At 43.5% G+C, this 27061-nt stretch overlaps 1 protein-coding gene across 2 annotated transcripts in view; it reads right to left on the bottom strand.

Annotated features, from left to right (window-relative positions):
- The window catches only part of LOC123757978 (lysine-specific demethylase 9), a 125943-nt gene that overhangs the window by 33979 nt on the left and 64903 nt on the right, over nt 1–27061 (bottom strand). For both annotated transcript variants that reach the window (XM_045742046.2, XM_045742044.2), the window contains exons 3-4: nt 11436–11525; nt 7948–10806 (exon numbers count right to left, since the gene is read on the bottom strand). In XM_045742046.2, the coding sequence (XP_045598002.2) occupies nt 7948–10785 (2838 nt within the window). In that variant the 5' untranslated portion in view covers nt 10786–10806; nt 11436–11525. The remainder of the gene's footprint in view (nt 1–7947; nt 10807–11435; nt 11526–27061) is intronic.

Raw genomic sequence — 27061 nt, forward strand, 5'->3', positions numbered from 1 at the left:
TTTGCAGCAGCAAAAGAGGTAAGCATGACAAAATCAACAGGAATCTCCCAGCCTGTTCTAGTGACTACCCATGCTCAAGCTGCTCAACCACCACAAGTAGTAGCAGCAGCTGTCCCTCAAAATGTGCGAGGCCTCCCACCTAATCTCAACCAATTGGAGTTCCATAAGTTACAAACTGATATGTCACTATCCCCTCTTATCTATCAAGCACAGATTAAGACCAATGCCATTCCAGGATTTTATATAGACACTAACGAATTATTGTATGGTAGATACAGGCCCAGTAAACTCAAAGCAGAGGATGATTTAGCTAACATGAACCAATTAGTGGTTCCAACATATTTAACCACCGTGCTGCGCCGAGTTTATTGTGAAATTCCCCCTGTGCGCATGAAATAAAGTGTTCCCAAAAATTTATTTTTTCTTTGTAAAATAATAAATTCCCTTCCCTGAACATGTCTGTGTAAAAATAAATACCAAATTCCACTTACTTTGGCTGTGGGGACACAGACAAGGTGCGCTGTCACGTCATAAGGGGCTGGTTGCCCGTGCGTGACACGCCCAGACATGGTCGCACGGGCCATTCAAGCACCGGGTGTTGCCTGGTTGATGGGGTTCTGGGAGTTCTTCTACTCCCCAAGCCCGGCCCGAGGCCAGGCTTGACTTGTGAGAGTTTGGTCCACCAGGCTGTTGCTTGGAGCTGCCCCAGATGGAGGATGCCACAAATATATTTTCAATTATTTGTTCTATGTATTTCCAATGCATTTTTTTTTATCGTATATGATGCATATTTGTGTCCTTTACAATATGTATACAGTAGAACATTCATAATGTTCCATGGAACTGTGATACATGTGTCAGTAGTGTGTTCACAATAAATGTTCATTGTCGCAATATTACTTGTTAAAAATTCACTAAAATTACAATATATACAGTTTCACACACTATTTACACAATAACACACTGTATTACACACTCAGTACTTCGGAAGTGAGTAATAATTAACAAAGTCGTTCATGGTACACAGTGCGACTTCGCTCTCGTTGCACCAGGTACAGATAGATTTTCGCTTCCTGTTTCATTGTTCTGTGTGCTTGCAAATAATGCACTCACGTACACCCTTGGCATTAGTACCTGTAGGTGGTATGTAGCCAAACTTGTAAAACTTAAATTAGTCTTGAAAAGATTACAGGAAAAGATCAATTTGTAAGGTAGTCGTGAAAAGATCGCTATGTAAGGTCCCACACAGGAAGAGATTCAGCCAGCCTCAAAGAGTGTCCATCAGTCTGGAAGAGATTCAGCTATTCTTGAAAATATCTAAGGAAAACACCACCATGGAAGCCGCTAACACTGTTCATCTATGCTACTTGTATCAGATGCATCATCACTGAACGCAGAAAACGATTCATCTGTGTATCATCTAAATAAATTGAAGATAGCAGAGGTGGGCAAGGGTGGCGCTCAGAGCTACAACTGGATATGCTCACTGTATCGTCCTCATAGGTGCTGTATCACTTGCATCCGACCTTTGTGTTAGGTCCTTATTGTGCCTAGCTTCACCAATATTATGACCCTTATGTTCTTCAAATAATAAGGTTTGAATTTCACCGACAGCGCACGATCTTTCAACACTGCGTCGGACAGGTGTTTGCGAGCCAGAGGCGTGTGCGCCACCCATGCTTACTCAACTCAGTACTAACCCAGCCAGCAGCCCTAGGGCATTCTGGGAATTTTTTCCAAGATGGCTGCCTCCCACTAGAGGTCTTAAGATTCTATTTCGTACCAACAACCAACTACGCACACATTTAGAATGGGTACGAAAAAAAAAGTTTTCTCGGTTGGCGCAGTTCCCACCGACCGAGAATAATCGGTTGGCGCAGTTAAGTGGTTAAGAAAGGAAATTATATTGCTAGCTCATGGTCCCAATGTCTCATTATGGGATCAACAAAACTTATAATGCCCTATTAAAGGACTATTTTTGGCCAGACATGGCATGAGATGTCAAGACCTATGTTAATAATTGTCATACCTGTCAAATGGCAGGAAAACCAAATGTAAGTATTCCAAAGGCACCACTTATCCCTATTCCTGTATCTTTGGAGCCCATTTCTAAACTAATAATTAACTGCATTGGGCCCTTACCAAAAACCCATGCAGGCAACATGTACATCATCACTTTAATGTGTCCTACCACTAGACGAGTGATCAGTCCTGCTACCTCTGTACCCCCCAGGACCTGGCACAGCCTGGCACAGTCTCAACACAAAGCCGCCGCCAGCCGCAAACTAGCAGTTTGCTACCAGCAGTTGTTACCACCTTGCGTTGACACTGGCTGTCATTCATTACCGCCAGACTATATAAAGGTCACCACCTTCCTAGGGAGCCAGTCTCTCTCTTATTGCTCTTGGATCACCTTAGCCTCCTGCAATGTCATCTGCTGCCAGCCTACGTCGTGTGCTGGATGATGTGGTGGTATGGTAGTTGTATTTATCACACCAGTATTTACTCCTTTATTTTTATTGTGTTTATTGCACAGTGTATATATGATGTTTGTTCACTTTTGAAGGGTATGATCGCCAAGTGTTCTCAGGTGCCATTTACATAATATTTCAATAAATTGTTTTATTTATTTGATTTTCGTTTGTTTCTACCTGTGGCTTACACACTGCAAGGGGCCAAAGCAGCATTTTTTATTTATTTGTGTGACGGAGAGCCATACCACCTTGGCTGAGTATAGCTGCAATACCACAACCCGTCACATGCCATTTAAGGGTTAAGGTGCTCAAATGTACCCCATAAGTAAACCGGCAACATCGTAGTGAGCTCTCGCCACTCAAGCATGCAGGTACAACAGAACATATGCCATGCCTCCAACGAAAAGAAAGGGCGGTCTGCTAGCTAGGAAAACGCAGGAACCTCATAATGCACCCAATACGGGAAAGAAGATCCAAACTCAATGGAGACCGGGTCAATCACCGAGGCAAAATCCGAGTTTCGCAGGAGATAGGCACAAAGGACCTCCCGAACCTCTGCAGGGAAAATCCAAGAGGTAGAAAACCTCCGGAAGGATTAAGCCATGGAACCCGTGTGATGACGTGTTGCTTGTTAGCTTGTCTTTCCTTGGAGCAGTTTCTAGCCTCTGTTTGGTCTAAGGTTGCAATTTTTCTATCAGTCTGTTTTGGGGCACCTACCTTTCTGGGTGTCTAATGGGTGTCCCCTCTGGGTGTCCCCTATCAATGGCTGACATGAATACTTTCATACAAAAGTCTTTCATAGGCCATTGCTCCCTGCATCTCTCTGATGGGACCATGTTCTGGCCAGTGGTCCCCGGTAGGCTCAAACTCCGTAAGACTGAAGCCCCAGACTAATATAGCTAATATCAGTCATAGCTTCTGGGAGCCGACAGGGCTCCCCACAGAAAAGCACATTTACCAGGGAGAAGGAAGCACCACAGGTATCAAGAAGAAGAAGAGACCAACGGCCATGACACATGACCCAAGGCCACTCAAGGCCATTGATGAACGGGAATGTTCGTAAGATACCTGGCTGTCAAAACCACCATGCCCAAATATCAGCCCACAAAATATTGGCAAAAATTGCTGAAAGGGCTGCATACTTACAGACATCATGGGCACGAGGGTAGACCGCAGGCTGGCTAGACTTTATGACACTGCGAATGACCTGAGAAACTTGAGCCCTGGAACATGGAACGAGGGAAGCCGGATTAACGCACAAGGAGTCCACCGAAGCATAACTGATAGCACGAAGGTAACAGCGTAAAGTCGCCACCAGACTCAGCACATGATGCACCCCCCTGCTGAATCAACCAAGCATCCATCACCAGAGGGCTCCTCTGGAAGCTACCAAACTCATTCTTCACCAGAAAAGAAGGAGCCGGGTGCAAATGAACAAAGCACCTACCAGGACCAGAAGAATAAAAACCCCAGCATCGATCAATAGTATAAAGCTCCCCCACCCGGCAACTGGAAGCCAGATAATGCTTCTGAAAACAATATCGGACCGAAGGGGTCACCATAAACCGAGAAGACAAAAGAAAAATACTGCAGTATAAGAACTGGTGGTGGAGCAGCCAGCTGACCCAGTCTGCCTCTGAATGGACTGCCTCCCTCCTCCCCACAAACAATAGGGAAGGTGGGGCGAACTAGCTCATGCTAATTTCATGAATTTTCAAGCATTTGTTTACATTGAGGGAGTTGTTTTGGCTGTTTTGAGGCTGTGGTCTGGCTTATAACCAAGCAGTGGTTTGTTTTGTTTTGCCGACTTTTGGGATGCCTTAGCTTGGTGGTGATAGACATAAATAAATTTACATAATTTTTCAGTGCCACTTCTCCCTGTGCCTCTTTGAGGGGGGGGGGGGACCGTTCTGACTCGTGATCCCTGGTAGGCCAATAAGAACTCCGCAATTGATGGCTCTACATAGGTATAGTAGCTTCAGGTAGCAACAAGGGACTTCCCAGAAAAAAAATTACAGCTGATACTACAGTATTTGTCCATTATGCTCAAATGAAAAATTATACAGCAGAGAAAACCAGTCAGTTGGGCTAAACTAACATTTCTGGACTTGAAGGTTCTCGTAATCCATCCTATCATTTTTCTGGCTGACGCAATAATTGCTTGGTTATGCTCCCTAAACTTAGGTCGTCGGACATCATTATTCCCAAATCCTTGACGTGAGGATTTCGTGAAACTTTCATCAAAATATTTTCAGAAATTGATTCGAGACGAATTTAAAAAAATAAGAACGTTTTGTTGGTAAGGAGAACAGCTCCTAATAACTGGAACTGAAGGATAATGCAGTAATAAAGAGATGCAAGCACCTGTCCGACACTCAAAAAAGAATAGTAGTAAGAAGTGTCCACAAAGTGGATATGCAGTTGATGCCTTCATATTATTGCTGAGTAATACATAATAACACAAATAATAATGAGTAACTGTTATTATGTTGTATTTTGTTATATACTGTAACCACTCGATTATCTGGGATTCGAACATCCGGAAAACGCCCTTATACGGCCAAAATCGTGACCGGATAAAGTTATCTCAATATCAGACCAAATTGCCATGGGAGCCGGATAAAAGCTGGTTTAGCCAGATAAAAAATCGGAGCCGGTTAATTTGCTGCCGATGTTACACTATCCGGACAGTCAGCCGGATAATCATTGAATTGTCCGGATATGAAAGCCATGGGGCGGGCCATACCGGATTAATCTCGTCTGACTGTGGCTCGAGGCACATGGTGGAGGAGGGGGTGGATGGTGTCAGGAGAGAGGGGAGCGTTGGGTGTGACCACCTGGGAGGATAAGGGGGATGTGGAGAGGCCTATACACTACAGTACAGGAACTACCATTAATTTTAAAACAATTCATCATAGCCAAAAACAAAAGAAATACTAGTAATTATGTAATAACAAATTTATAAGTTTCCTAAAAACAATTTGCACAGGCTGAAGTTTCCTTCAAAAATATTGCGAGTTTTTTCCTCCTGGCGGCCTACGTAACATGTCATAGCTGCCAAAAGTGGACGTGTCCAATCCTGATCAACCCATGTGCTCCCATCCCTCGTGTTATACCACAATGCTGCGCCATTAGTGAACTATTTTTTTAAATAACTTTTTTATTTTCATAGTAACTTTGAACATTTTTGGCCAAGACTATGTCTGGTAGCAGCATCAATCGTTCTGGAGGTGTTATGAGGAAGAAGGTTGTCCTAACAATTAAAGACAAGTTATGTGTTATACAACATTGTGAAAATGGTCCGGTCGACTTCAAGTGAAGTGAAGCCTGAGGTGAACCAAAGAGCTGATCATACAACAGGCCAATGAACACAGAAGGCAAGCTAAACTTGATTCTTATATGGTAAGAAAATCAAGCCAAGCGCCTTCAACAAGTAAGGTGTCACAGGTAAGTGAATTGCTCGAGTGCTCACGGGAGTAACGAGCTGTCACTTTCTCTGTTTGCTGTGGGTGGTACACCCAGCTTTAGGACTTTATATATATGCATATACTCCTGTAGGTTATTCTATTGCGAACACAATGATACCAAAATGAAAGACCTAGAACGAGAATTGAGGTGACCAAAGTGAAAAGAGTGTACACATTTTATTGCTCTTGCACGCTCCCAGGTAACACGCTCTCACTTTCTGTTTTGTGCGGGTGGTATGCCGGGCTTCTGGACTTTATATCCTTTTAATCCTTTAATCTATTGGGAACACATTGTTATCAAATTGAAAACCTAGGACGAGAATTGAGATGACAAAGTTGAAGAGAGTTTACACTTTTCAGTATTACTGCGCTCTCTAATGGAATGCCAGGCACACCTTGGGGTGGCGCGGCGCTCTTTTGCCCAAAATGCAAAAATGTTGAGGCACTTTTAAAGTTGCCATGGTATTAACCGAGTAAAAGTTGATGGAACCATAGCATCCAGCCAAATTCCTCTACAGAGATCTCAGTAACAAAATTCCACATAAAAACAAATAATCCCACTCAAAATGAACTAAAATTTATTCCAGAATCATGTGGAGCCACATCTCAACCCTTGGTGAATAACCCATGGTATTTTTTATCAATACTACACTTTCGCGCGTTCGTGCCGCTCGAGAGCGGCAACCAATTTTTCTCTTGAGTCCACGTAACTGACTCGCTCACAAGTCACGAGAAAAAATATTTCTATAAAATCCATTTTTTATCCGATCGACTTAGGGATAGTTTCAAAATGTGCGCATGAAATTCCCGTTCTCCCCAATAGGTCGCATGGTGATGGCATGGGGTGGCCAACTCTCTTTCAAGGTGTACAATCCCAACAAAATCACTGTTTGGCGCTCACAGCTAGTGATCGACATAGTTTTTTATTTGGTGCCGGTCTAACGCATCCTTGTGTGACATTTTATACTTATGTTCTTCTTAGAACATTCTATTGCGAACACATTGCTACAAAAATTAAATACATACATCGAAAATTAAGGTCAGAACAGTCTAAAGAGTATACACTTTTCAATAGGGGTCTTGCCGATGTGGCGTCAAGTGTACGGTAACGGGTAACACTTAGGCCACTTCCCATACTCTTGCGGGTGGGCCGCGACTATGATTCTACATTTATGTGCATATGTCCGCATAGGGAATTTTATTGCAATCTCAGTGATACCAAATTTAATGCTGTAGGAGAAGTGTGGAGTTGACAACCCTGAAAAAGAGTAGAAACATTTCGTCGCTGTTTGGTGCTCACAGCTAGTGATCGACGTAGTTCTTTATTTGGTGCTGGTCTAACTCATGCTTTGGTGACATTTTATACATATGTTCTTCTAGAACATTCTATTGCGAACACATTGCTACAAAAATGAAATACGTACATCGAAAATTAAGGTCAGGACAGTGAAAAAGAGTATACACTTTTCAGTGTTGCCACTCGATCGCCTGAAACACCGCGCGCACAAGGGGCAAGTTTTTTTCTCGATTGCCGGGAGCACGAAAGTGTTAATACATTATATTTCCTAATCTAACAAAAATATTTTGCAAGGACAGAGAGGTTTAATCCCTAATCTAACAAAAACATCTTGTCCAACCTGTGAATCCTGAGGAAATTAGAATGTGAGTTGGTGCTAATATATAATTGCTGAAACAGAATTAGAAACGGCAAAATCTTTGATGAGCAAGATTAAGAAGGGAATGGGTAAGTTCAATAGAGCAAGTAAAAGAAATATTAAAATTTGTAAGGACAAAAGATGCAAAGACAAACTGTATTAGATAAAAAAAAAAAAAATACAAGATGAGATACTACAACAAAATTACTCTTTGGTGATAAGATCATTTAAGACAAAAGGATTAAAAGCTTTAATTTTAATGCAAATATGAATAATGAATCAAATGTTTAACCATGTGTGTATTTACATCAGTCACTAGTAACAAATGTAAAATATAAACACCTTTCTTACCTCTAGAAATTCAGTTGCCAATTCCTCTTGTTGTTCAGTGCTTAGAGCGTCAATCTCCTCTTGATACATGTGCACCACGGTTGCATCTCCATTAGGATATGTTTCTATATGCATATAGTTACCATATTTATATTTCTCCAAGCCAGGCTTACCATTACATGGGGGTCTTGGCAAGGATACATGTTTACTTCCAAAATCCACTTTAGCAAAACACGGTTGGGTCACACATGGTGCCGATCCAGACAATGAATGTGGCGAAGATTTTGAATCCGTCTTATCACGCCGGCACTGTACACCTATATTGTAACGTTTAATTTTACTACGCTTGTGGCACTTAGCACATTCATATTTCTTACTACCAGATGATGATGTTCCAGAAGTTGATTTATGTCTGTGTGTTGGTGCACATGAACCTTTTGATTTTTCAAAATCTTGTCCAACACTCTTTTCAACTTTTTCATTATGGTTTACCACATCTGTCATTTTTTCTAAATTATTTTTAGGATGAGACACTTCGGTAATTTTATTTTTATTCAACAAATCTGAAACTTTGGTCCCATTAACCGGAAGTTTTATCGAGTCCACAGGTGTCACTACTTTGTCATCCACTTTAGCCTCTTTTTCTTTCATAAAACTTATTGTTCTCTTTGGCATATTATTAGTATCCTCCTTGACACTTGATAGACTAGGGTAATTGACAGGGGATTCAACTTCCTCTTTCTTTGGTGTGGCTGACTGCTCTAAACTCTTTGGCGATTCCGTTTTCTTGGATGAAGTTGGAGGTTTTCGTAAGGTGGTGGTTTTAATATATGATTCCCCTTTTGTCAGCGATGGTATTTGATCTTCATCCTTGGGGACTTTGATATCCTGCTCATCCTCCATTTTGATTGTCTTTCCTTGTGGACCTGTGTAAATTGATGTATCACCCTCTTCAGCAAATTTACAAAGTTCGTCCAATACTTCACTTTTGAAGTCCAGCTTTGGTATGATTTCAGAATTTATTTTTGCACAATCCTCCTTTTTCGTTCCCTCCCCTTCGATTATATCTTGAGATCTTGAATCCACATCAAGAGGTTCACCTTTAAGAGAGGCTTCTGGCTTGTGATCAGGAGACAAATCACTCCCCTCATCAAAACCACTCTCTGCCGTATCATGCCCCTCTCCACTAGCAGATCTTTCCCTTAAGTCAAGGCCCTCCTCTTCACTGAATCTGCGCAGCTTTTCTGCTGTAGGAGGAATTGTAACTGGTCTTGGGGTTACTGCAACAATGACTTCTGTAACAGATGACACAGAAGAAATAGAAGATACAGATGTTCTTGACTCTGATGCCCTTTTTTGTCTTATAATTGGATCTGGTTTCCACCTTGGAACTGGTAAATCCATAGGACTTCTCGGACGTGTTCTTGGTGGACTTCTAACTTTCGGGGATTTCGGACATACAGAAGAAACAGGTGATACTAGCTTGGCTCTAGTGGGATGTGTTGGGGAAAGAATACCTTGGTGTGGACTTTGGTGGGGTGGAGACATTATATCTGTTTTAACTGAATTAGTTGGTGAAAGAATGTCAGGAACAGGCACCCTAGGTGATAACATTTCTGCTTTTAGTGGAACAGGTGGTGGACTTGGAGGGGCAACTACTCTAATTGATTGCTGCAGGGGTGCTATAGATTGGAGTGGACTTCTTGGTCTTGCAACTGGGATTGGCGATGGAGAGGGTGAACGTGATGATGATGGAGAACCGAACTGAGGTGACGGGGATTTAGGACATTCAAAAGTACAATCAGGTAATGGTGATGGCGTATCTCTTTCTGAGTTGTCCTCATGAAGCATACTATCCCTAAAGCATGAATCTGAATTTAAAACAGGATTGGCACAGTTTTCATGAGATTCTGTATGTGATGGTGAAAATGCTCTTGGTGACAATGAAGGAAGGAGATTTTTAAATGGAGGAGAATGATTAAATGAATTTCGACATATGGGGCTTTGAGGAGACATATGAGGTGGTGGAGGGGTTCCTGGGGATGTAGGTGGTAGTGGTGGGGTTTCTGAGGGTAGTGGCAGAGGTGGAGGAGTACCAGGAGACACGGGAGGAAGAGGTGGGGTATCTTCCAAAGTTCCTAAACCTCTTCCTTCACAACTATATGAATTGGAATTAGTTTCTTCTAGTCTGTGGGAACTTTCTCTTGATACTGGAGGTGGTGGTGGGCTTTCAGGAGACCCCGGAGGAAGGGGAGGAGTTTCAGGAGACTTTGGTGGAAGTGGAGGAATTTCCGGTGATCTTGGAGGGGGTGGTGGAGTTCCTGGGGATCTGAGGAACCATGGGGATTCAGGTGATAATGAATGAGTTGGAGAATTAGGTCTGAGAGATGTTTCATGAGGTCTTGGAGGAAAGGGTGGTGATGAAGTGGAACATATTCTAGTAGCAGTAGTGTTTTCAGGGTGCCCTGGGTAAGAAAAGGATAAGGAAGGATATGTTATGGATGAAGATCCTGGGGACTTAAGAGGGTTAGGAGAACTTGGGGATCTTGGAGGAATACAACTCGATCTTGACATTGGAGGAGTACCCGGTGATCTTGGAAGTGAAGGGACTGATGAGGTAGGTTGAATGGGAGGGCTTGGTGGTGATGCTGAAGGAGAAGCATTCCCCAATCTGTGAGGCAACAGAGGTACTCTTGAGGAATCCGGAGGGCTTTGCTGATTATTTCTATCATTTATATTATTACGTGTATGTGGTGAAGCGGGACGTCTTGGGGGAGTGAGAGACAGGGATCTTGACGAATCACCATCGTCAGAGGATCCCTGACATCGTCTTGATGCTACTCGAAGGTCTGTGTGCATAGGGGGAGTGTAGCTCCTCTCCTGACAGAGAAAAATAAATTTTTTCAATTTACCTTTATAAACAAGTGAGTGGTTGAACACCAATTAACAATAACACACAAGTTATGTAATATGAAAAAATACTACTGTATATCCAATAAGCTACAGCAATAAAAATATAAACAAAATACATATGCAAAGTGGATAAGGCCTGGAATAAATTTATCTGATCAACAAATGTACTATTGTACTTATGTTTTCTGCATACAATAATATACTTATAGTCACAAATGCATCAATTCACTGTACTGCAATTTATGAATGAATAGCGCAGTTGGCTCTAAACTGATTGGACCAATTCAATTCCCAGGCAGGGTGAAATTTTTTAGCACATTTCCTTATATCTAATGGGTCTGTTCACCTAGCAGTAAATAAATACCCAGGAGTTTCACAACATTTGTGGGTTGCATCCTGGGAAAGGTCAGTTGTTGGCCTGGGGATCTCAGTAAGTCCACCAGGCTTCCTCTCCTCAACAATGGGAAACCATAATGATACATGAAGTACTATCAATCCAGTGATATGCACTAGAAACATGGAAAACTAACCAAGGGCTAATGATACCACTGCTATGTGAGAAATGTCACCTATATTTTCAATGATTTAGCTCATACCTCAGAAGCATCATGCTCAGGAGTACCGCTGCCACTGCTCCCATTCTCACTTCTCCATCTGATACGAGCTTCTCCGCCACGATCTTTATCCTGTGAAGTTAGACTAGTTTTGAAACTTAAAATAATAAGCAACTGAATGGAAAACAAGCACAGATGACTGGTGAAGACTACTGTGATAAATATAATGTATACAGTGCAACATCTAATACAAAATTTTATAACTAGATATGTTTCAGTCAAAGAAGAATGAGGAACATCTTCACCAGAAACATTTTTTGGCATATTTCACAATGCAAACAATTATTAATACAGTATTCTATAACAAAAAATTCACCCATTTACATAATATATTCAAATACAGACACACAGGAGAAAATAAGAGTGGGTGATGTGGTAGATCTCTCCAGTACGATACCAATACCTTGACTGTGTTTACTACTCATTAGTATATTTAAAGTCACTCCAGTATATCTTTACTCTTTTTGCACGGGCCATTGGAAAAGAGCCAATTTAAATGCATTTTGGTAATCTAGGAAAATGCAATATGCCCATCCTTCATTTTCCTGTCATATCGCTGCATTAAATTACTGTATATCAGCTTTCTTTGCTAATACCAATCCAAGGAGTAGGGCCTAAGGCATGAGAAAATTTTAGATAAAGCTACCCCCCATGGGATAAAGTTGCTAGCGTGCGTGTGCGTGCGTCTGTGTGTACTCACCTAATTGTGCTTGCAGGGGTTGAGCTCAGGCTCTTTGGTCCCGCCTCTCAACCGTCAATCAATAGGTAATTACCTAAGTGTAGTTACAGGATGAGAGCTACGCTCGTGGTGTCCCGTCTTCCCAGCACTCTCTGTCATACAACGCTTTGAAACTACTGACGGTCTTGGCCTCCACCACCTTCTCACTTAACTTGTTCCAACCGTCTACCACTCTATTTGCGAAGGTGAATTTTCTTATATTTCTTCGGCATCTGTGTTTAGCTAGTTTAAATCTATGACCTCTTGTTCTTGAAGTGCCAGGTCTCAGGAAATCTTCCCTGTCGATTTTATCAATTCCTGTTACTATTTTGTATGTAGTGATCATATCACCTCTTTTTCTTCTGTCTTCTAGTTTTGGCATGTTTAATGCTTCCAACCTCTCCTCGTAGCTCTTGCCCTTCAGTTCTGGGAGCCACTTCGTAGCATGTCTTTGCACCTTTTATGAACAGGTTCCTGAGCCTACAGGGCTCTATCATATCTACACTTGAAACTGTGTATGGAGTCAGCCTCCACCACATCACTTCCAACATTTGTCAACCACTCTGACACTAAAAAAGTTCTTTCTAATATTTCTGTGACTCATTTGGGCACTCAGTTTCCACCTGTGTCTAGTGCGTGTGCCCCTTGTTTTAAATAGCCTGTCTTTATCTACCCTATCAATTCCCTTGAGAACCTTGAATGTGGTGATCATGTCCCCCCCTTACTCTTCTGTCTTCCAGCGAAGTGAGGTTTAATTCATGTAGCCTCTCCTTGTAGCTCCTACCTCTCGGCTCGGGTAGTCTGGTGGCAAACCTTTGAACCTTTTCCAGTTTGGTCTTATGCTTGACTAGATATGGACTCCATGCTGGGGCTGCATACTCCAGGATTGGCCTAACATATGTGGTACTGTATACAAAGTTCTGAATGATTCCTTACACAAGTTTCTGAATGCCGTTCTTATGTTGGCTAGCCTGGCATATGCTGCTGATGTTATCCTCTTGATATGGGCTGCAGGGGACAGGTCTGACGTGATGTCAACCCCCAAGTCTTTTACTCTCTCTGACTCTTGAAGAATTTCATCTCCCAGATGATACCTAGTATCTGGCCTCCTGCTCCCCTATGCCTATCTTCATTACATTACATTTGCTTGGGTTAAACTCTAACAACCATTTATTCGACCATTCCTTCAGCTTGTCTAGGTCTTCTAGAAGCCTCAAGCAGTCCTCCTCTGTCTTAATCCTTCTCATAATTTTGGCATCGTCAGCAAACATTGAAATTTTTTTTTATTATTATTTTGTACCACAGACATGGCCACACATTTACAATACTAGCCAGCACATATACATTTTCTTCTGTCCTCCATTGAGAGAAATGAATATATACCCTCCGGGAGATCATTTACGTATACCAGAAACAAGATAGGACCGAGTACAGAGCCCTGTGGGACTCCACTGGTGACTTCACGCCAATCCAAGTCTCACCGTAACACTGTAACTCTCAGCTTCCTATTGCTAAGGCGTTCGTTCGTTCGTTCTCGCTCACTCTCAACCATCTCTTTCCTGTAAAATCTCTGTGGCTCGATCATAGAAACTGAGGAAATTCGATACACAGGATCTTCCAGATCGAAAACCATACTGTCTGTCTGATATTATATTTCTCTCCAGGTGTTCTACCCATTTAGTTTTGATTAGTTTTTCCAATACTTTCACTATTACACTAGTCAATGATACAGGTCTATAATTGAGGGGGTCTTCCCTGCTGCCACTTTTGTAGATTGGAACTATGTTAGCCTGTTTCCAAACATCTGCTACGACTCCTGTACACAAGGATGTCTGAAAAATCAGCCTAAGTGGTATGCTAAGCTCAACTGCACATTCTCTCAGAACCCATGGTGAAACTCCATGGTGGCTACTAGGTACTACATACATACATACATACTTCTGCCTGTAGAAATAGATCCCACCTGCTCATCATGGGGGACTTCAATCACGGCAGGATTGATTGGGAGAACAAGGAACCGCATGGAGGCGAGGATACGTGGAGAGTCAAACTACTGGAGGTGGCGACTAGAAACTTCTTAACCCAGCATGTCAGTGAACCCACAAGGATGAGAGGAAATGACGAACCAGCGAGACTCGACCTGGTTTTCACCCTGAACGACTCTGACATAAGAGAAATCAGTTTTGAGGACCCAGTAGGAATGAGCGACCACAGTGTATTGGTGTTTGAGTACCTGATTGAAGAAGGGTTATTGAACTCGAGAAGGGATACCGAAACCAAAAGGTTAGCATACCGAAAGGGAAACTATGAGGAGATAAGAAAATGCCTAGCAGATATAGCATGGGAAACAGAGCTCAGGGAAAAGATGGCCCAAGATATGATGGAATACATCACGCAAAAATGCAGGGATGCAGCAAACAAGTTTGTCCCAGTCCAAAAGGAAAACAGTGAAATGAAGATGAGAAACCCATGGTTTAATCAGAGATGTAGGCTAGCTAAGCAGCAAAGTAAAAGGGCATGGAGAAACTATAGGAATAACAGGACACTGGAGAGCAGAGAAAGATACCAGAATGCCAGGAATGAATATGTTAGGATGAGAAGAGAGGCAGAAAGACAATACGAAAATGACATCGCAAGCAAGGCAAAGACTCAGCCTAAATTGCTGCATAGCCACAGTAGGAGAAAAACAACAGTAAAGGAACAGGTTATGAAATTAAGGTTAGGGGCAGAAGGATTCACTACAAACGACAAGGAAGTGTGTGAGGAACTGAATAAGAAATTCCAAGAGGTCTTCACCTTAGAGCAAGGAGAAATCCCAGAGATAAGAGAGGGAATAGCTAACCAGGAACCACTGGAAGAGTTTGAGATTACCAGCGGGGAAGTAAGGAAGTGTTTACTAGAATTGGATGTGACAAAGGCTATAGGCCCAGATGGAATCTCCCCTTGGATACTAAAGGAAGGAGCAGAAGAACTGTGCCTCCCGCTCTCCATGGTGTATAACAAATCGCTGGCAACAGGGGAACTGCCAGAAATTTGGAAAGCAGCTAACGTAGTCCCGATATACAAGAAAGGGGATAGACAGGAGGCACTGAATTACAGACCAGTGTCCCTAACCTGCATACCATGCAAGATGATGGAGAAGATTGTGCGAAGAAAGCTAGTGGAGCACCTGGAGCGAAAGAACTTTGTAACACAGCATCAACATGGATTCAGGGATGGCAGGTCCTGCCTCACAGGGTTACTTGAATTCTACGACCAGGCAACAAAAATAAGGCAAGAAAGAGAAGGGTGGGCAGACTGCATATTTTTGGATTGTCAGAAAGCCTTTGACACAGTGCCACACAAGAGGCTAGTGAAAAAACTGGAGATGCAGGCTGGAGTGAAAGGGAAGGTACTCCGTTGGATACAGGAGTACCTAAGTAACAGGAGACAACGAGTCAGTGTGAGGGGTGAGGTCTCAGATTGGCGAGACGTTACGAGCAGAGTACCGCAGGGGTCAGTCCTTGGACCTATACTGTTTCTGATATATGTAAATGATCTTCCAGAGGGTATAGAATCGTTTCTCTCAATGTTTGCCGATGATGCAAAAATTATGAGGAGGATTGAAACTGAGGACGATAGTAGGAGGCTACAAGATGACCTAGACAGACTGAGTGAATGGTCCAACAAATGGCTGTTGAAGTTCAACCCGAGTAAATGCAAAGTAATGAAACTAGGTGGTGGAAATAGGAGGCCAAACACAGGATACAGAATAGGAGATGAAGTACTTAATGAAACGAACAGAGAGAAAGATCTAGGAGTTGATATCACACCAAACCTGTCTCCTGAAGCCCACATAAAAAGAATAAAGTCTGCGGCATATGCGAGGCTGGCTAACATCAGAACAGCGTTCAGGAACCTGTGTAAGGAATCATTCAGAATCTTGTACACCACATATGTAAGACCAATCCTGGAGTATGCGGCCCCAGCATGGAGCCCGTACCTTGTCAAGCACAAGACGAAGCTGGAAAAAGTCCAAAGGTATGCCACTAGACTAGTCCCAGAACTAAGAGGCATGAGTTACGAGGAAAGGCTGCGGGAAATGCACCTTACGACACTGGAAGACAGAAGAGTAAGGGGAGACATGATCACAACCTACTAAATCCTCAGAGGAATCGACCGGGTAAACAAGGATAAACTATTCAACACTGGTGGGACGCGAACAAGGGGACACAGGTGGAAATTGAGTACCCACATGAGCCACAGAGACATTAGAAGGAACTTTTTCAGTGTCAGAGTAGTTAACGGATGGAATGCATTAGGCAGTGATGTGGTGGAGGCTGACTCCATACACAGTTTTAAATGTAGGTATGATAGAGCCCAGTAGGCTCAGGAATCTGTACACCAGTTGATTGACAGTTGAGAGGCGGGACCAAAGAGCCAAAGCTCAACCCCCGCAAGCACAAATAGGTGAGTACATACACACACACACACACACACACACACACACACACATACATACATACATACATACATACATACATACATACATACATACATACACACACACACACACACACACCTAAACATTGTACACACACATTGTACCTAAATGAGTTTATAACACAAACTAATATGCTCGTGTTTAGATTTTCTATATGTTAAATTTCCTAATATATCTCTTTTTTTTTTATGCTTATGAGGAGGTGAATAAAGAACTAGAAAAGTATAAAGAAGAAATAAAAGCGACATATGCTGAAGTTGTAAAAGAGAAAGAGACTATCAAAGAAGTGTGTTCGGAAGTCAAAACCAGAAATGACCAACAAGAAGCAGAAATTAGGCAAGCAATTAGGAAAGAACTGGTTACCAACAGTAAACTGGTACAAAACACTGCAGATAGAACTAAGTCCATAATCTTTTTGGATGTTTAGAGAAGGAAATTTCATCTAGGGTGGACCGAGCGGCAGAAGAGATGAAAATCATAGAGAAAATAGTAGGTTTAGGAGAAGGCTCAAAGGAAAATGTCAGTGATTTTAGAAGAATAGGAAAATATGAGAATGAAAAGAACAGCCCCTTAAGGGTGACGTTTAATGGAGTGAAAAACATGATGGAAGTGCTAAGAAATGCCAGGAAACTGCAGAGTGATGAGGTTGGCAAATTTTGGTCAATAAGACAAGACCTCTCCAAGGAAGACAGAGAAAAGCTGAAAATGAACCTAATTGAGGCAAAACGTCTAAATGGGGATAGAAATGAAGAAGACAGAAATTCTTTTTTTTACAAAGTGACAGGGACTGGAAAGCTTGTGAAATGGTACATAAAAACAAAGCAACAAGATCAGTAGTGGAAGGGGGAGTAAAGAGCAAAGGAAAAGGGAACATGTTCCTGAAAATTGTATATACCAACATAGATGGAGTGAGGTCAAAAACTTTGGAGTTGCAAGATATAATCCAGCTTAGGGTCCCAGATAGATATTGTTGCATTATCAGAGACAAAACTTGAAGGAAATATAATAAATGAAGTCATATTCCCAAGAGGCTATTCAGTTTGGAGACGTGACAGGAAAACTGGGAAGGGAGGAGGAGTGGCTGTACTGGTGAAAAAACACCTGAAGGTAAAAGAGTTAATATTTGAAAACCCTCGAGATATTGACATAATGGCATTGCAGGTCTGGAATCAGGATGATAAGCTGATAATTGTAAATACCTACAGCCCACCAGCAAGCAACACATGGATAAAGGAAGAACTGGATGACAAACGAGAGGGCCTCATAATGGTCATGAGAGATATTATTGTACAAGCAGATAAAGATAAATCACGACTGTTGATACTGGGGGACTTCAACTTTAGAGCAATAGACTGGGAGGCCTATGAAGCAAGAACGGAGGACTTTTGGACATGCAGATTTGTGAACCTCATTCTGGAGACATTCTTGTATCAACACATAAAGCAAGCCACAAGAATGAGGGAAGGAGATGTACCGTCAGTACTGGATCTAGTATTCACCAGGAAAGAAGAAGAGATTTTTGACATCCAGTACCTTCCTCCCTTGGGAAAGAGTGATCACGTCCTGTTAGACATTAAATATGCTTTAAGATATCATCTAGAAGAAAATGGGGACATTGAAACAGTTGATAAACTCGATTTAAGGAGAGGCAACTATGGGGAACTTCGAAATTTTTTTAATGAGTGTAATTGGACAGAATTGTTGCTAGGCAGGGAAGTAAATGAAATGTATGCCAAATTTTTAAAACTATACGAGGAAGGCACACAAACATTCATACCAAAACAGAGATGCAGGGCCAGAAAACAGGATTGGTTCGACAGAAATTGTGAGAGGGCAAGAGACCAAAAGACACAAAAATGGAATCAGTATAGGAAGAGGCCAAACCCCCAAACATACCAGCGATACAAAGATGCGAGAAACAACTATACAGCAGTAAGGAGAGAGGCAGAAAGAAATTTTGAAAAAGGGATAGCAGATAAATGTAAAACAGAACCGGGCCTATTCTACAAATTCATAAACAACAAATTGCAGGTAAAGGATAATATCCAGAGGTTGAAAATGGGAAACAGATTCACAGAAAATGAAAAGGAAATGTGTGAAACATTAAATGAAAAGTTCCAAAGTGTGTTTGTACAAAATGAAATCTTCAGAGAACCAGACACAATAAGAATTCCAGAGAACAACATAGAGCACATAGAGGTGTTTAGAGATGAAGTGGAAAATATGCTAAAGGAGCTCGGGAAGAACAAAGCAGCTGGCCCAGATGGCGTTTTACCATGGGTTCTGAGAGAATGTGCATCTGAGCTCAGCATTCCACTTCACCTGATCTTTCAGGCATCCCTGTGTACAGGAATCGTAGCAGACGTGTGGAAACAGGCTAACATAGTTCCAATCTACAAAAGTGGCAGCAGGGAAGACCCTCTCAATTATAGACCTGTATCATTGACAAGTGTAATAGTGAAAGTATTGGAAAAGCTAATCAAAAATAAATGGGTAGAACACCTGGAGAGAAATGATATAATATCAGACAGACAGTATGGTTTTCGATCTGGAAGATCCTGTGTATCGAATTTACTCAGTTTCTATGATCGAGCCACAGAGATATTACAGGAAAGAGATGGTTGGGTTGACTGCATCTATCTGGACCTAAAAAAGGCTTTCGACAGAGTTCCACATAAGAGGTTGTTCTGGAAACTGGAAAATATTGGAGGGGTGACAGGTAAGCTTCTATCATGGATGAAAAATTTTCTGACTGATAGAAAAATGAGGGCAGTAATCAGAGGCAATGTATCGGAATGGAGAAATGTCATAAGTGGAGTACCACAGGGTTCAGTTCTTGCACCAGTGATGTTTATTGTGTACATAAATGATCTACCAGTTGGTATACAGAATTATATGAACATGTTTGCTGATGATGCTAAGATAATAGGAAGGATAAGAAATTTAGATGATTGTCATGCCCTTCAAGAAGACCTGGACAAAATAAGTATATGGAGCACCACCTGGCAAATGGAATTTAATGTTAATAAATGTCATGTTATGGAATGTGGAATAGGAGAACATAGACCCCATACAACCTATATATTATGTGAGAAATCTTTAAAGAATTCTGATAAAGAAAGAGATCTAGGGGTGGTTCTAGATAGAAAACTATCACCTGAGGACCACATAAAGAATATTGTGCAAGGAGCCTATGCGATGCTTTCTAACTTCAGAATTGCATTTAAATACATGGATGGCGATATACTAAAGAAATTGTTCATGACTTTTGTTAGGCCAAAGCTAGAATATGCAATTGTTGTGTGGTGCCCATATCTTAAGAAGCACATCAACAAACTGGAAAAGGTGCAAAGACATGCTACGAAGTGGCTCCCAGAACTGAAGGGCAAGAGCTACGAGGAGAGGTTGGAAGCATTAAACATGCCAAAACTAGAAGACAGAAGAAAAAGAGGTGATATGATCACTACATACAAAATAGTAACAGGAATTGATAAAATCGACAGGGAAGATTTCCTGAGACCTGGCACTTCAAGAACAAGAGGTCATAGATTTAAACTAGCTAAACACAGATGCCGAAGAAATATAAGAAAATTCACCTTCGTAAATAGAGTGGTAGACGGTTGGAACAAGTTAAGTGAGAAGGTGGTGGAGGCCAAGGCCGTCAGTAGTTTCAATGGTGAAACGACCATGGTTACATATATATATATGTGTGTATATCACGAAAATAAACACGTGATTAAGAATGTGACAATGTCAGACCACGGAGGAAAAATGAAACAGGAAATTTCCTTAAGTACTTTCGTATATTAAATACATCTTCAGAAGGTCCGTGGTCTGACATTGTCATATATATATATGTCGTACCTAGTAGCCAGAACGCACTTCTCAGCCTACTATGCAAGGCCCGATTTGCCTAATAAGCCAAGTTTTCATGAATTAATGTTTTTTCGACTACCTAACCTACCTAACCTAACCTAACCTAACTTTTTCGGCCACCTAACCTAACCTAACCTATAGAGATAGGTTAGGTTAGGTTAGGTAGGGTTGGTTAGGTTCGGTCATATATCTACGTTAATTTTAACTCCAATAAAAAAAAATTGACCTCATACATAATGAAATGGGTAGCTTTATCATTTCATAAGAAAAAAATTAGAGAAAATATATTAATTCAGGAAAACTTGACTTATTAGGCAAATCGGGCCTTGCATATTAGGCTGAGAAGTGCGTTCTGGCTACTAGGTACGACATATATATATATATATATGACATATATATATATATATATATATATATATATATATATATATATATATATATATATATGCGAACAAGCCTGAATGGTCCCCAGGACAATATGCAACTGAAAACTCACACCCCAGAAGTGACTCGAACCCATACTCCCAGGAGCCACGCAACTGGTATGTACAAGACGCCTTAATCCACTTGACCATCACGACCGGACAAAATGAGGTGATAGCCGAGGCTATTTGAACCACCCCACCGCCGGCACTCGGATAGTAATCTTGGGCATAGCATTTTACCAAATCACCTCATTCTTTGGGGCACACGTGAGGAACACAAATGCGAACAAGCCTGAATGGTCCCCAGGACAATATGCAACTGAAAACTCACACCCCAGAAGTGACTCGAACCCATACTCCCAGGAGCCACGCAACTGGTATGTACAAGACGCCTTAATCCACTTGACCATCACGACCGGACAAAATGAGGTGATAGCCGAGGCTATTTGAACCACCCCACCGCCGGCACTCGGATAGTAATCTTGGGCATAGCATTTTACCAAATCACCTCATTCTTTGGGGCACACGTGAGGAACACAAATGCGAACAAGCCTGAATGGTCCCCAGGACAATATGCAACTGAAAACTCACACCCCAGAAGTGACTCGAACCCATACTCCCAGGAGCCACGCAACTGGTATGTACAAGACGCCTTAATCCACTTGACCATCACGACCGGACAAAATGAGGTGATAGCCGAGGCTATTTGAACCACCCCACCGCCGGCACTCGGATAGTAATCTTGGGCATAGCATTTTACCAAATCACCTCATTCTTTGGGGCACACGTGAGGAACACAAATGCGAACAAGCCTGAATGGTCCCCAGGACAATATGCAACTGAAAACTCACACCCCAGAAGTGACTCGAACCCATACTCCCAGGAGCCACGCAACTGGTATGTACAAGACGCCTTAATCCACTTGACCATCACGACCGGACAAAATGAGGTGATAGCCGAGGCTATTTGAACCACCCCACCGCCGGCACTCGGATAGTAATCTTGGGCATAGCATTTTACCAAATCACCTCATTCTTTGGGGCACACGTGAGGAACACAAATGCGAACAAGCCTGAATGGTCCCCAGGACAATATGCAACTGAAAACTCACACCCCAGAAGTGACTCGAACCCATACTCCCAGGAGCCACGCAACTGGTATGTACAAGACGCCTTAATCCACTTGACCATCACGACCGGACAAAATGAGGTGATAGCCGAGGCTATTTGAACCACCCCACCGCCGGCACTCGGATAGTAATCTTGGGCATAGCATTTTACCAAATCACCTCATTCTTTGGGGCACACGTGAGGAACACAAATGCGAACAAGCCTGAATGGTCCCCAGGACAATATGCAACTGAAAACTCACACCCCAGAAGTGACTCGAACCCATACTCCCAGGAGCCACGCAACTGGTATGTACAAGACGCCTTAATCCACTTGACCATCACGACCGGACAAAATGAGGTGATAGCCGAGGCTATTTGAACCACCCCACCGCCGGCACTCGGATAGTAATCTTGGGCATAGCATTTTACCAAATCACCTCATTCTTTGGGGCACACGTGAGGAACACAAATGCGAACAAGCCTGAATGGTCCCCAGGACAATATGCAACTGAAAACTCACACCCCAGAAGTGACTCGAACCCATACTCCCAGGAGCCACGCAACTGGTATGTACAAGACGCCTTAATCCACTTGACCATCACGACCGGACAAAATGAGGTGATAGCCGAGGCTATTTGAACCACCCCACCGCCGGCACTCGGATAGTAATCTTGGGCATAGCATTTTACCAAATCACCTCATTCTTTGGGGCACACGTGAGGAACACAAATGCGAACAAGCCTGAATGGTCCCCAGGACAATATGCAACTGAAAACTCACACCCCAGAAGTGACTCGAACCCATACTCCCAGGAGCCACGCAACTGGTATGTACAAGACGCCTTAATCCACTTGACCATCACGACCGGACAAAATGAGGTGATAGCCGAGGCTATTTGAACCACCCCACCGCCGGCACTCGGATAGTAATCTTGGGCATAGCATTTTACCAAATCACCTCATTCTTTGGGGCACACGTGAGGAACACAAATGCGAACAAGCCTGAATGGTCCCCAGGACAATATGCAACTGAAAACTCACACCCCAGAAGTGACTCGAACCCATACTCCCAGGAGCCACGCAACTGGTATGTACAAGACGCCTTAATCCACTTGACCATCACGACCGGACAAAATGAGGTGATAGCCAAGGCTATTTGAACCACCCCACCGCCGGCACTCGGATAGTAATCTTGGGCATACCATTTTACCAAATCACCTCATTCTTTGGGGCACACGTGAGGAACACAAATGCGAACAAGCCTGAATGGTCCCCAGGACAATATGCAACTGAAAACTCACACCCCAGAAGTGACTCGAACCCATACTCCCAGGAGCCACGCAACTGGTATGTACAAGACGCCTTAATCCACTTGACCATCACGACCGGACAAAATGAGGTGATAGCTGAGGCTATTTGAACCACCCCACCGCCGGCACTCGGATAGTAATCTTGGGCATAGCATTTTACCAAATCACCTCATTCTTTGGGGCACACGTGAGGAACACAAATGCGAACAAGCCTGAATGGTCCCCAGGACAATATGCAACTGAAAACTCACACCCCAGAAGTGACTCGAACCCATACTCCCAGGAGCCACGCAACTGGTATGTACAAGACGCCTTAATCCACTTGACCATCACGACCGGACAAAATGAGGTGATAGCCGAGGCTATTTGAACCACCCCACCGCCGGCACTCGGATAGTAATCTTGGGCATAGCATTTTACCAAATCACCTCATTCTTTGGGGCACACGTGAGGAACACAAATGCGAACAAGCCTGAATGGTCCCCAGGACAATATGCAACTGAAAACTCACACCCCAGAAGTGACTCGAACCCATACTCCCAGGAGCCACGCAACTGGTATGTACAAGACGCCTTAATCCACTTGACCATCACGACCGGACAAAATGAGGTGATAGCCGAGGCTATTTGAACCACCCCACCGCCGGCACTCGGATAGTAATCTTGGGCATAGCATTTTACCAAATCACCTCATTCTTTGGGGCACACGTGAGGAACACAAATGCGAACAAGCCTGAATGGTCCCCAGGACAATATGCAACTGAAAACTCACACCCCAGAAGTGACTCGAACCCATACTCCCAGGAGCCACGCAACTGGTATGTACAAGACGCCTTAATCCACTTGACCATCACGACCGGACAAAATGAGGTGATAGCCGAGGCTATTTGAACCACCCCACCGCCGGCACTCGGATAGTAATCTTGGGCATAGCATTTTACCAAATCACCTCATTCTTTGGGGCACACGTGACGAACACAAATGCGAACAAGCCTGAATGGTCCCCAGGACAATATGCAACTGAAAACTCACACCCCAGAAGTGACTCGAACCCATACTCCCAGGAGCCACGCAACTGGTATGTACAAGACGCCTTAATCCACTTGACCATCACGACCGGACAAAATGAGGTGATAGCCGAGGCTATTTGAACCACCCCACCGCCGGCACTCGGATAGTAATCTTGGGCATAGCATTTTACCAAATCACCTCATTCTTTGGGGCACACGTGAGGAACACAAATGCGAACAAGCCTGAATGGTCCCCAGGACAATATGCAACTGAAAACTCACACCCCAGAAGTGACTCGAACCCATACTCCCAGGAGCCACGCAACTGGTATGTACAAGACGCCTTAATCCACTTGACCATCACGACCGGACAAAATGAGGTGATAGCCGAGGCTATTTGAACCACCCCACCGCCGGCACTCGGATAGTAATCTTGGGCATAGCATTTTACCAAATCACCTCATTCTTTGGGGCACACGTGAGGAACACAAATGCGAACAAGCCTGAATGGTCCCCAGGACAATATGCAACTGAAAACTCACACCCCAGAAGTGACTCGAACCCATACTCCCAGGAGCCACGCAACTGGTATGTACAAGACGCCTTAATCCACTTGACCATCACGACCGGACAAAATGAGGTGATAGCCGAGGCTATTTGAACCACCCCACCGCCGGCACTCGGATAGTAATCTTGGGCATAGCATTTTACCAAATCACCTCATTCTTTGGGGCACACGTGAGGAACACAAATGCGAACAAGCCTGAATGGTCCCCAGGACAATATGCAACTGAAAACTCACACCCCAGAAGTGACTCGAACCCATACTCCCAGGAGCCACGCAACTGGTATGTACAAGACGCCTTAATCCACTTGACCATCACGACCGGACAAAATGAGGTGATAGCCGAGGCTATTTGAACCACCCCACCGCCGGCACTCGGATAGTAATCTTGGGCATAGCATTTTTACCAAATCACCTCATTCTTTGGGGCACACGTGAGGAACACAAATGCGAACAAGCCTGAATGGTCCCCAGGACAATATGCAACTGAAAACTCACACCCCAGAAGTGACTCGAACCCATACTCCCAGGAGCCACGCAACTGGTATGTACAAGACGCCTTAATCCACTTGACCATCACGACCGGACAAAATGAGGTGATAGCCGAGGCTATTTGAACTACCCCACCGCCGGCACTCGGATAGTAATCTTGGGCATAGCATTTTACCAAATCACCTCATTCTTTGGGGCACACGTGAGGAACACAAATGCGAACAAGCCTGAATGGTCCCCAGGACAATATGCAACTGAAAACTCACACCCCAGAAGTGACTCGAACCCATACTCCCAGGAGCCACGCAACTGGTATGTACAAGACGCCTTAATCCACTTGACCATCACGACCGGACAAAATGAGGTGATAGCCGAGGCTATTTGAACCACCCCACCGCCGGCACTCGGATAGTAATCTTGGGCATAGCATTTTACCAAATCACCTCATTCTTTGGGGCACACGTGAGGAACACAAATGCGAACAAGCCTGAATGGTCCCCAGGACAATATGCAACTGAAAACTCACACCCCAGAAGTGACTCGAACCCATACTCCCAGGAGCCACGCAACTGGTATGTACAAGACGCCTTAATCCACTTGACCATCACGACCGGACAAAATGAGGTGATAGCCGAGGCTATTTGAACCACCCCACCGCCGGCACTCGGATAGTAATCTTGGGCATAGCATTTTACCAAATCACCTCATTCTTTGGGGCACACGTGACGAACACAAATGCGAACAAGCCTGAATGGTCCCCAGGACAATATGCAACTGAAAACTCACACCCCAGAAGTGACTCGAACCCATACTCCCAGGAGCCACGCAACTGGTATGTACAAGACGCCTTAATCCACTTGACCATCACGACCGGACAAAATGAGGTGATAGCCGAGGCTATTTGAACCACCCCACCGCCGGCACTCGGATAGTAATCTTGGGCATAGCATTTTACCAAATCACCTCATTCTTTGGGGCACACGTGAGGAACACAAATGCGAACAAGCCTGAATGGTCCCCAGGACAATATGCAACTGAAAACTCACACCCCAGAAGTGACTCGAACCCATACTCCCAGGAGCCACGCAACTGGTATGTACAAGACGCCTTAATCCACTTGACCATCACGACCGGACAAAATGAGGTGATAGCCGAGGCTATTTGAACCACCCCACCGCCGGCACTCGGATAGTAATCTTGGGCATAGCATTTTACCAAATCACCTCATTCTTTGGGGCACACGTGAGGAACACAAATGCGAACAAGCCTGAATGGTCCCCAGGACAATATGCAACTGAAAACTCACACCCCAGAAGTGACTCGAACCCATACTCCCAGGAGCCACGCAACTGGTATGTACAAGACGCCTTAATCCACTTGACCATCACGACCGGACAAAATGAGGTGATAGCCGAGGCTATTTGAACCACCCCACCGCCGGCACTCGGATAGTAATCTTGGGCATAGCATTTTACCAAATCACCTCATTCTTTGGGGCACACGTGAGGAACACAAATGCGAACAAGCCTGAATGGTCCCCAGGACAATATGCAACTGAAAACTCACACCCCAGAAGTGACTCGAACCCATACTCCCAGGAGCCACGCAACTGGTATGTAC

Source organism: Procambarus clarkii, chromosome 40, assembly GCF_040958095.1.
Source record: "Procambarus clarkii isolate CNS0578487 chromosome 40, FALCON_Pclarkii_2.0, whole genome shotgun sequence".
Lineage (NCBI taxonomy): Eukaryota > Metazoa > Arthropoda > Malacostraca > Decapoda > Cambaridae > Procambarus > Procambarus clarkii.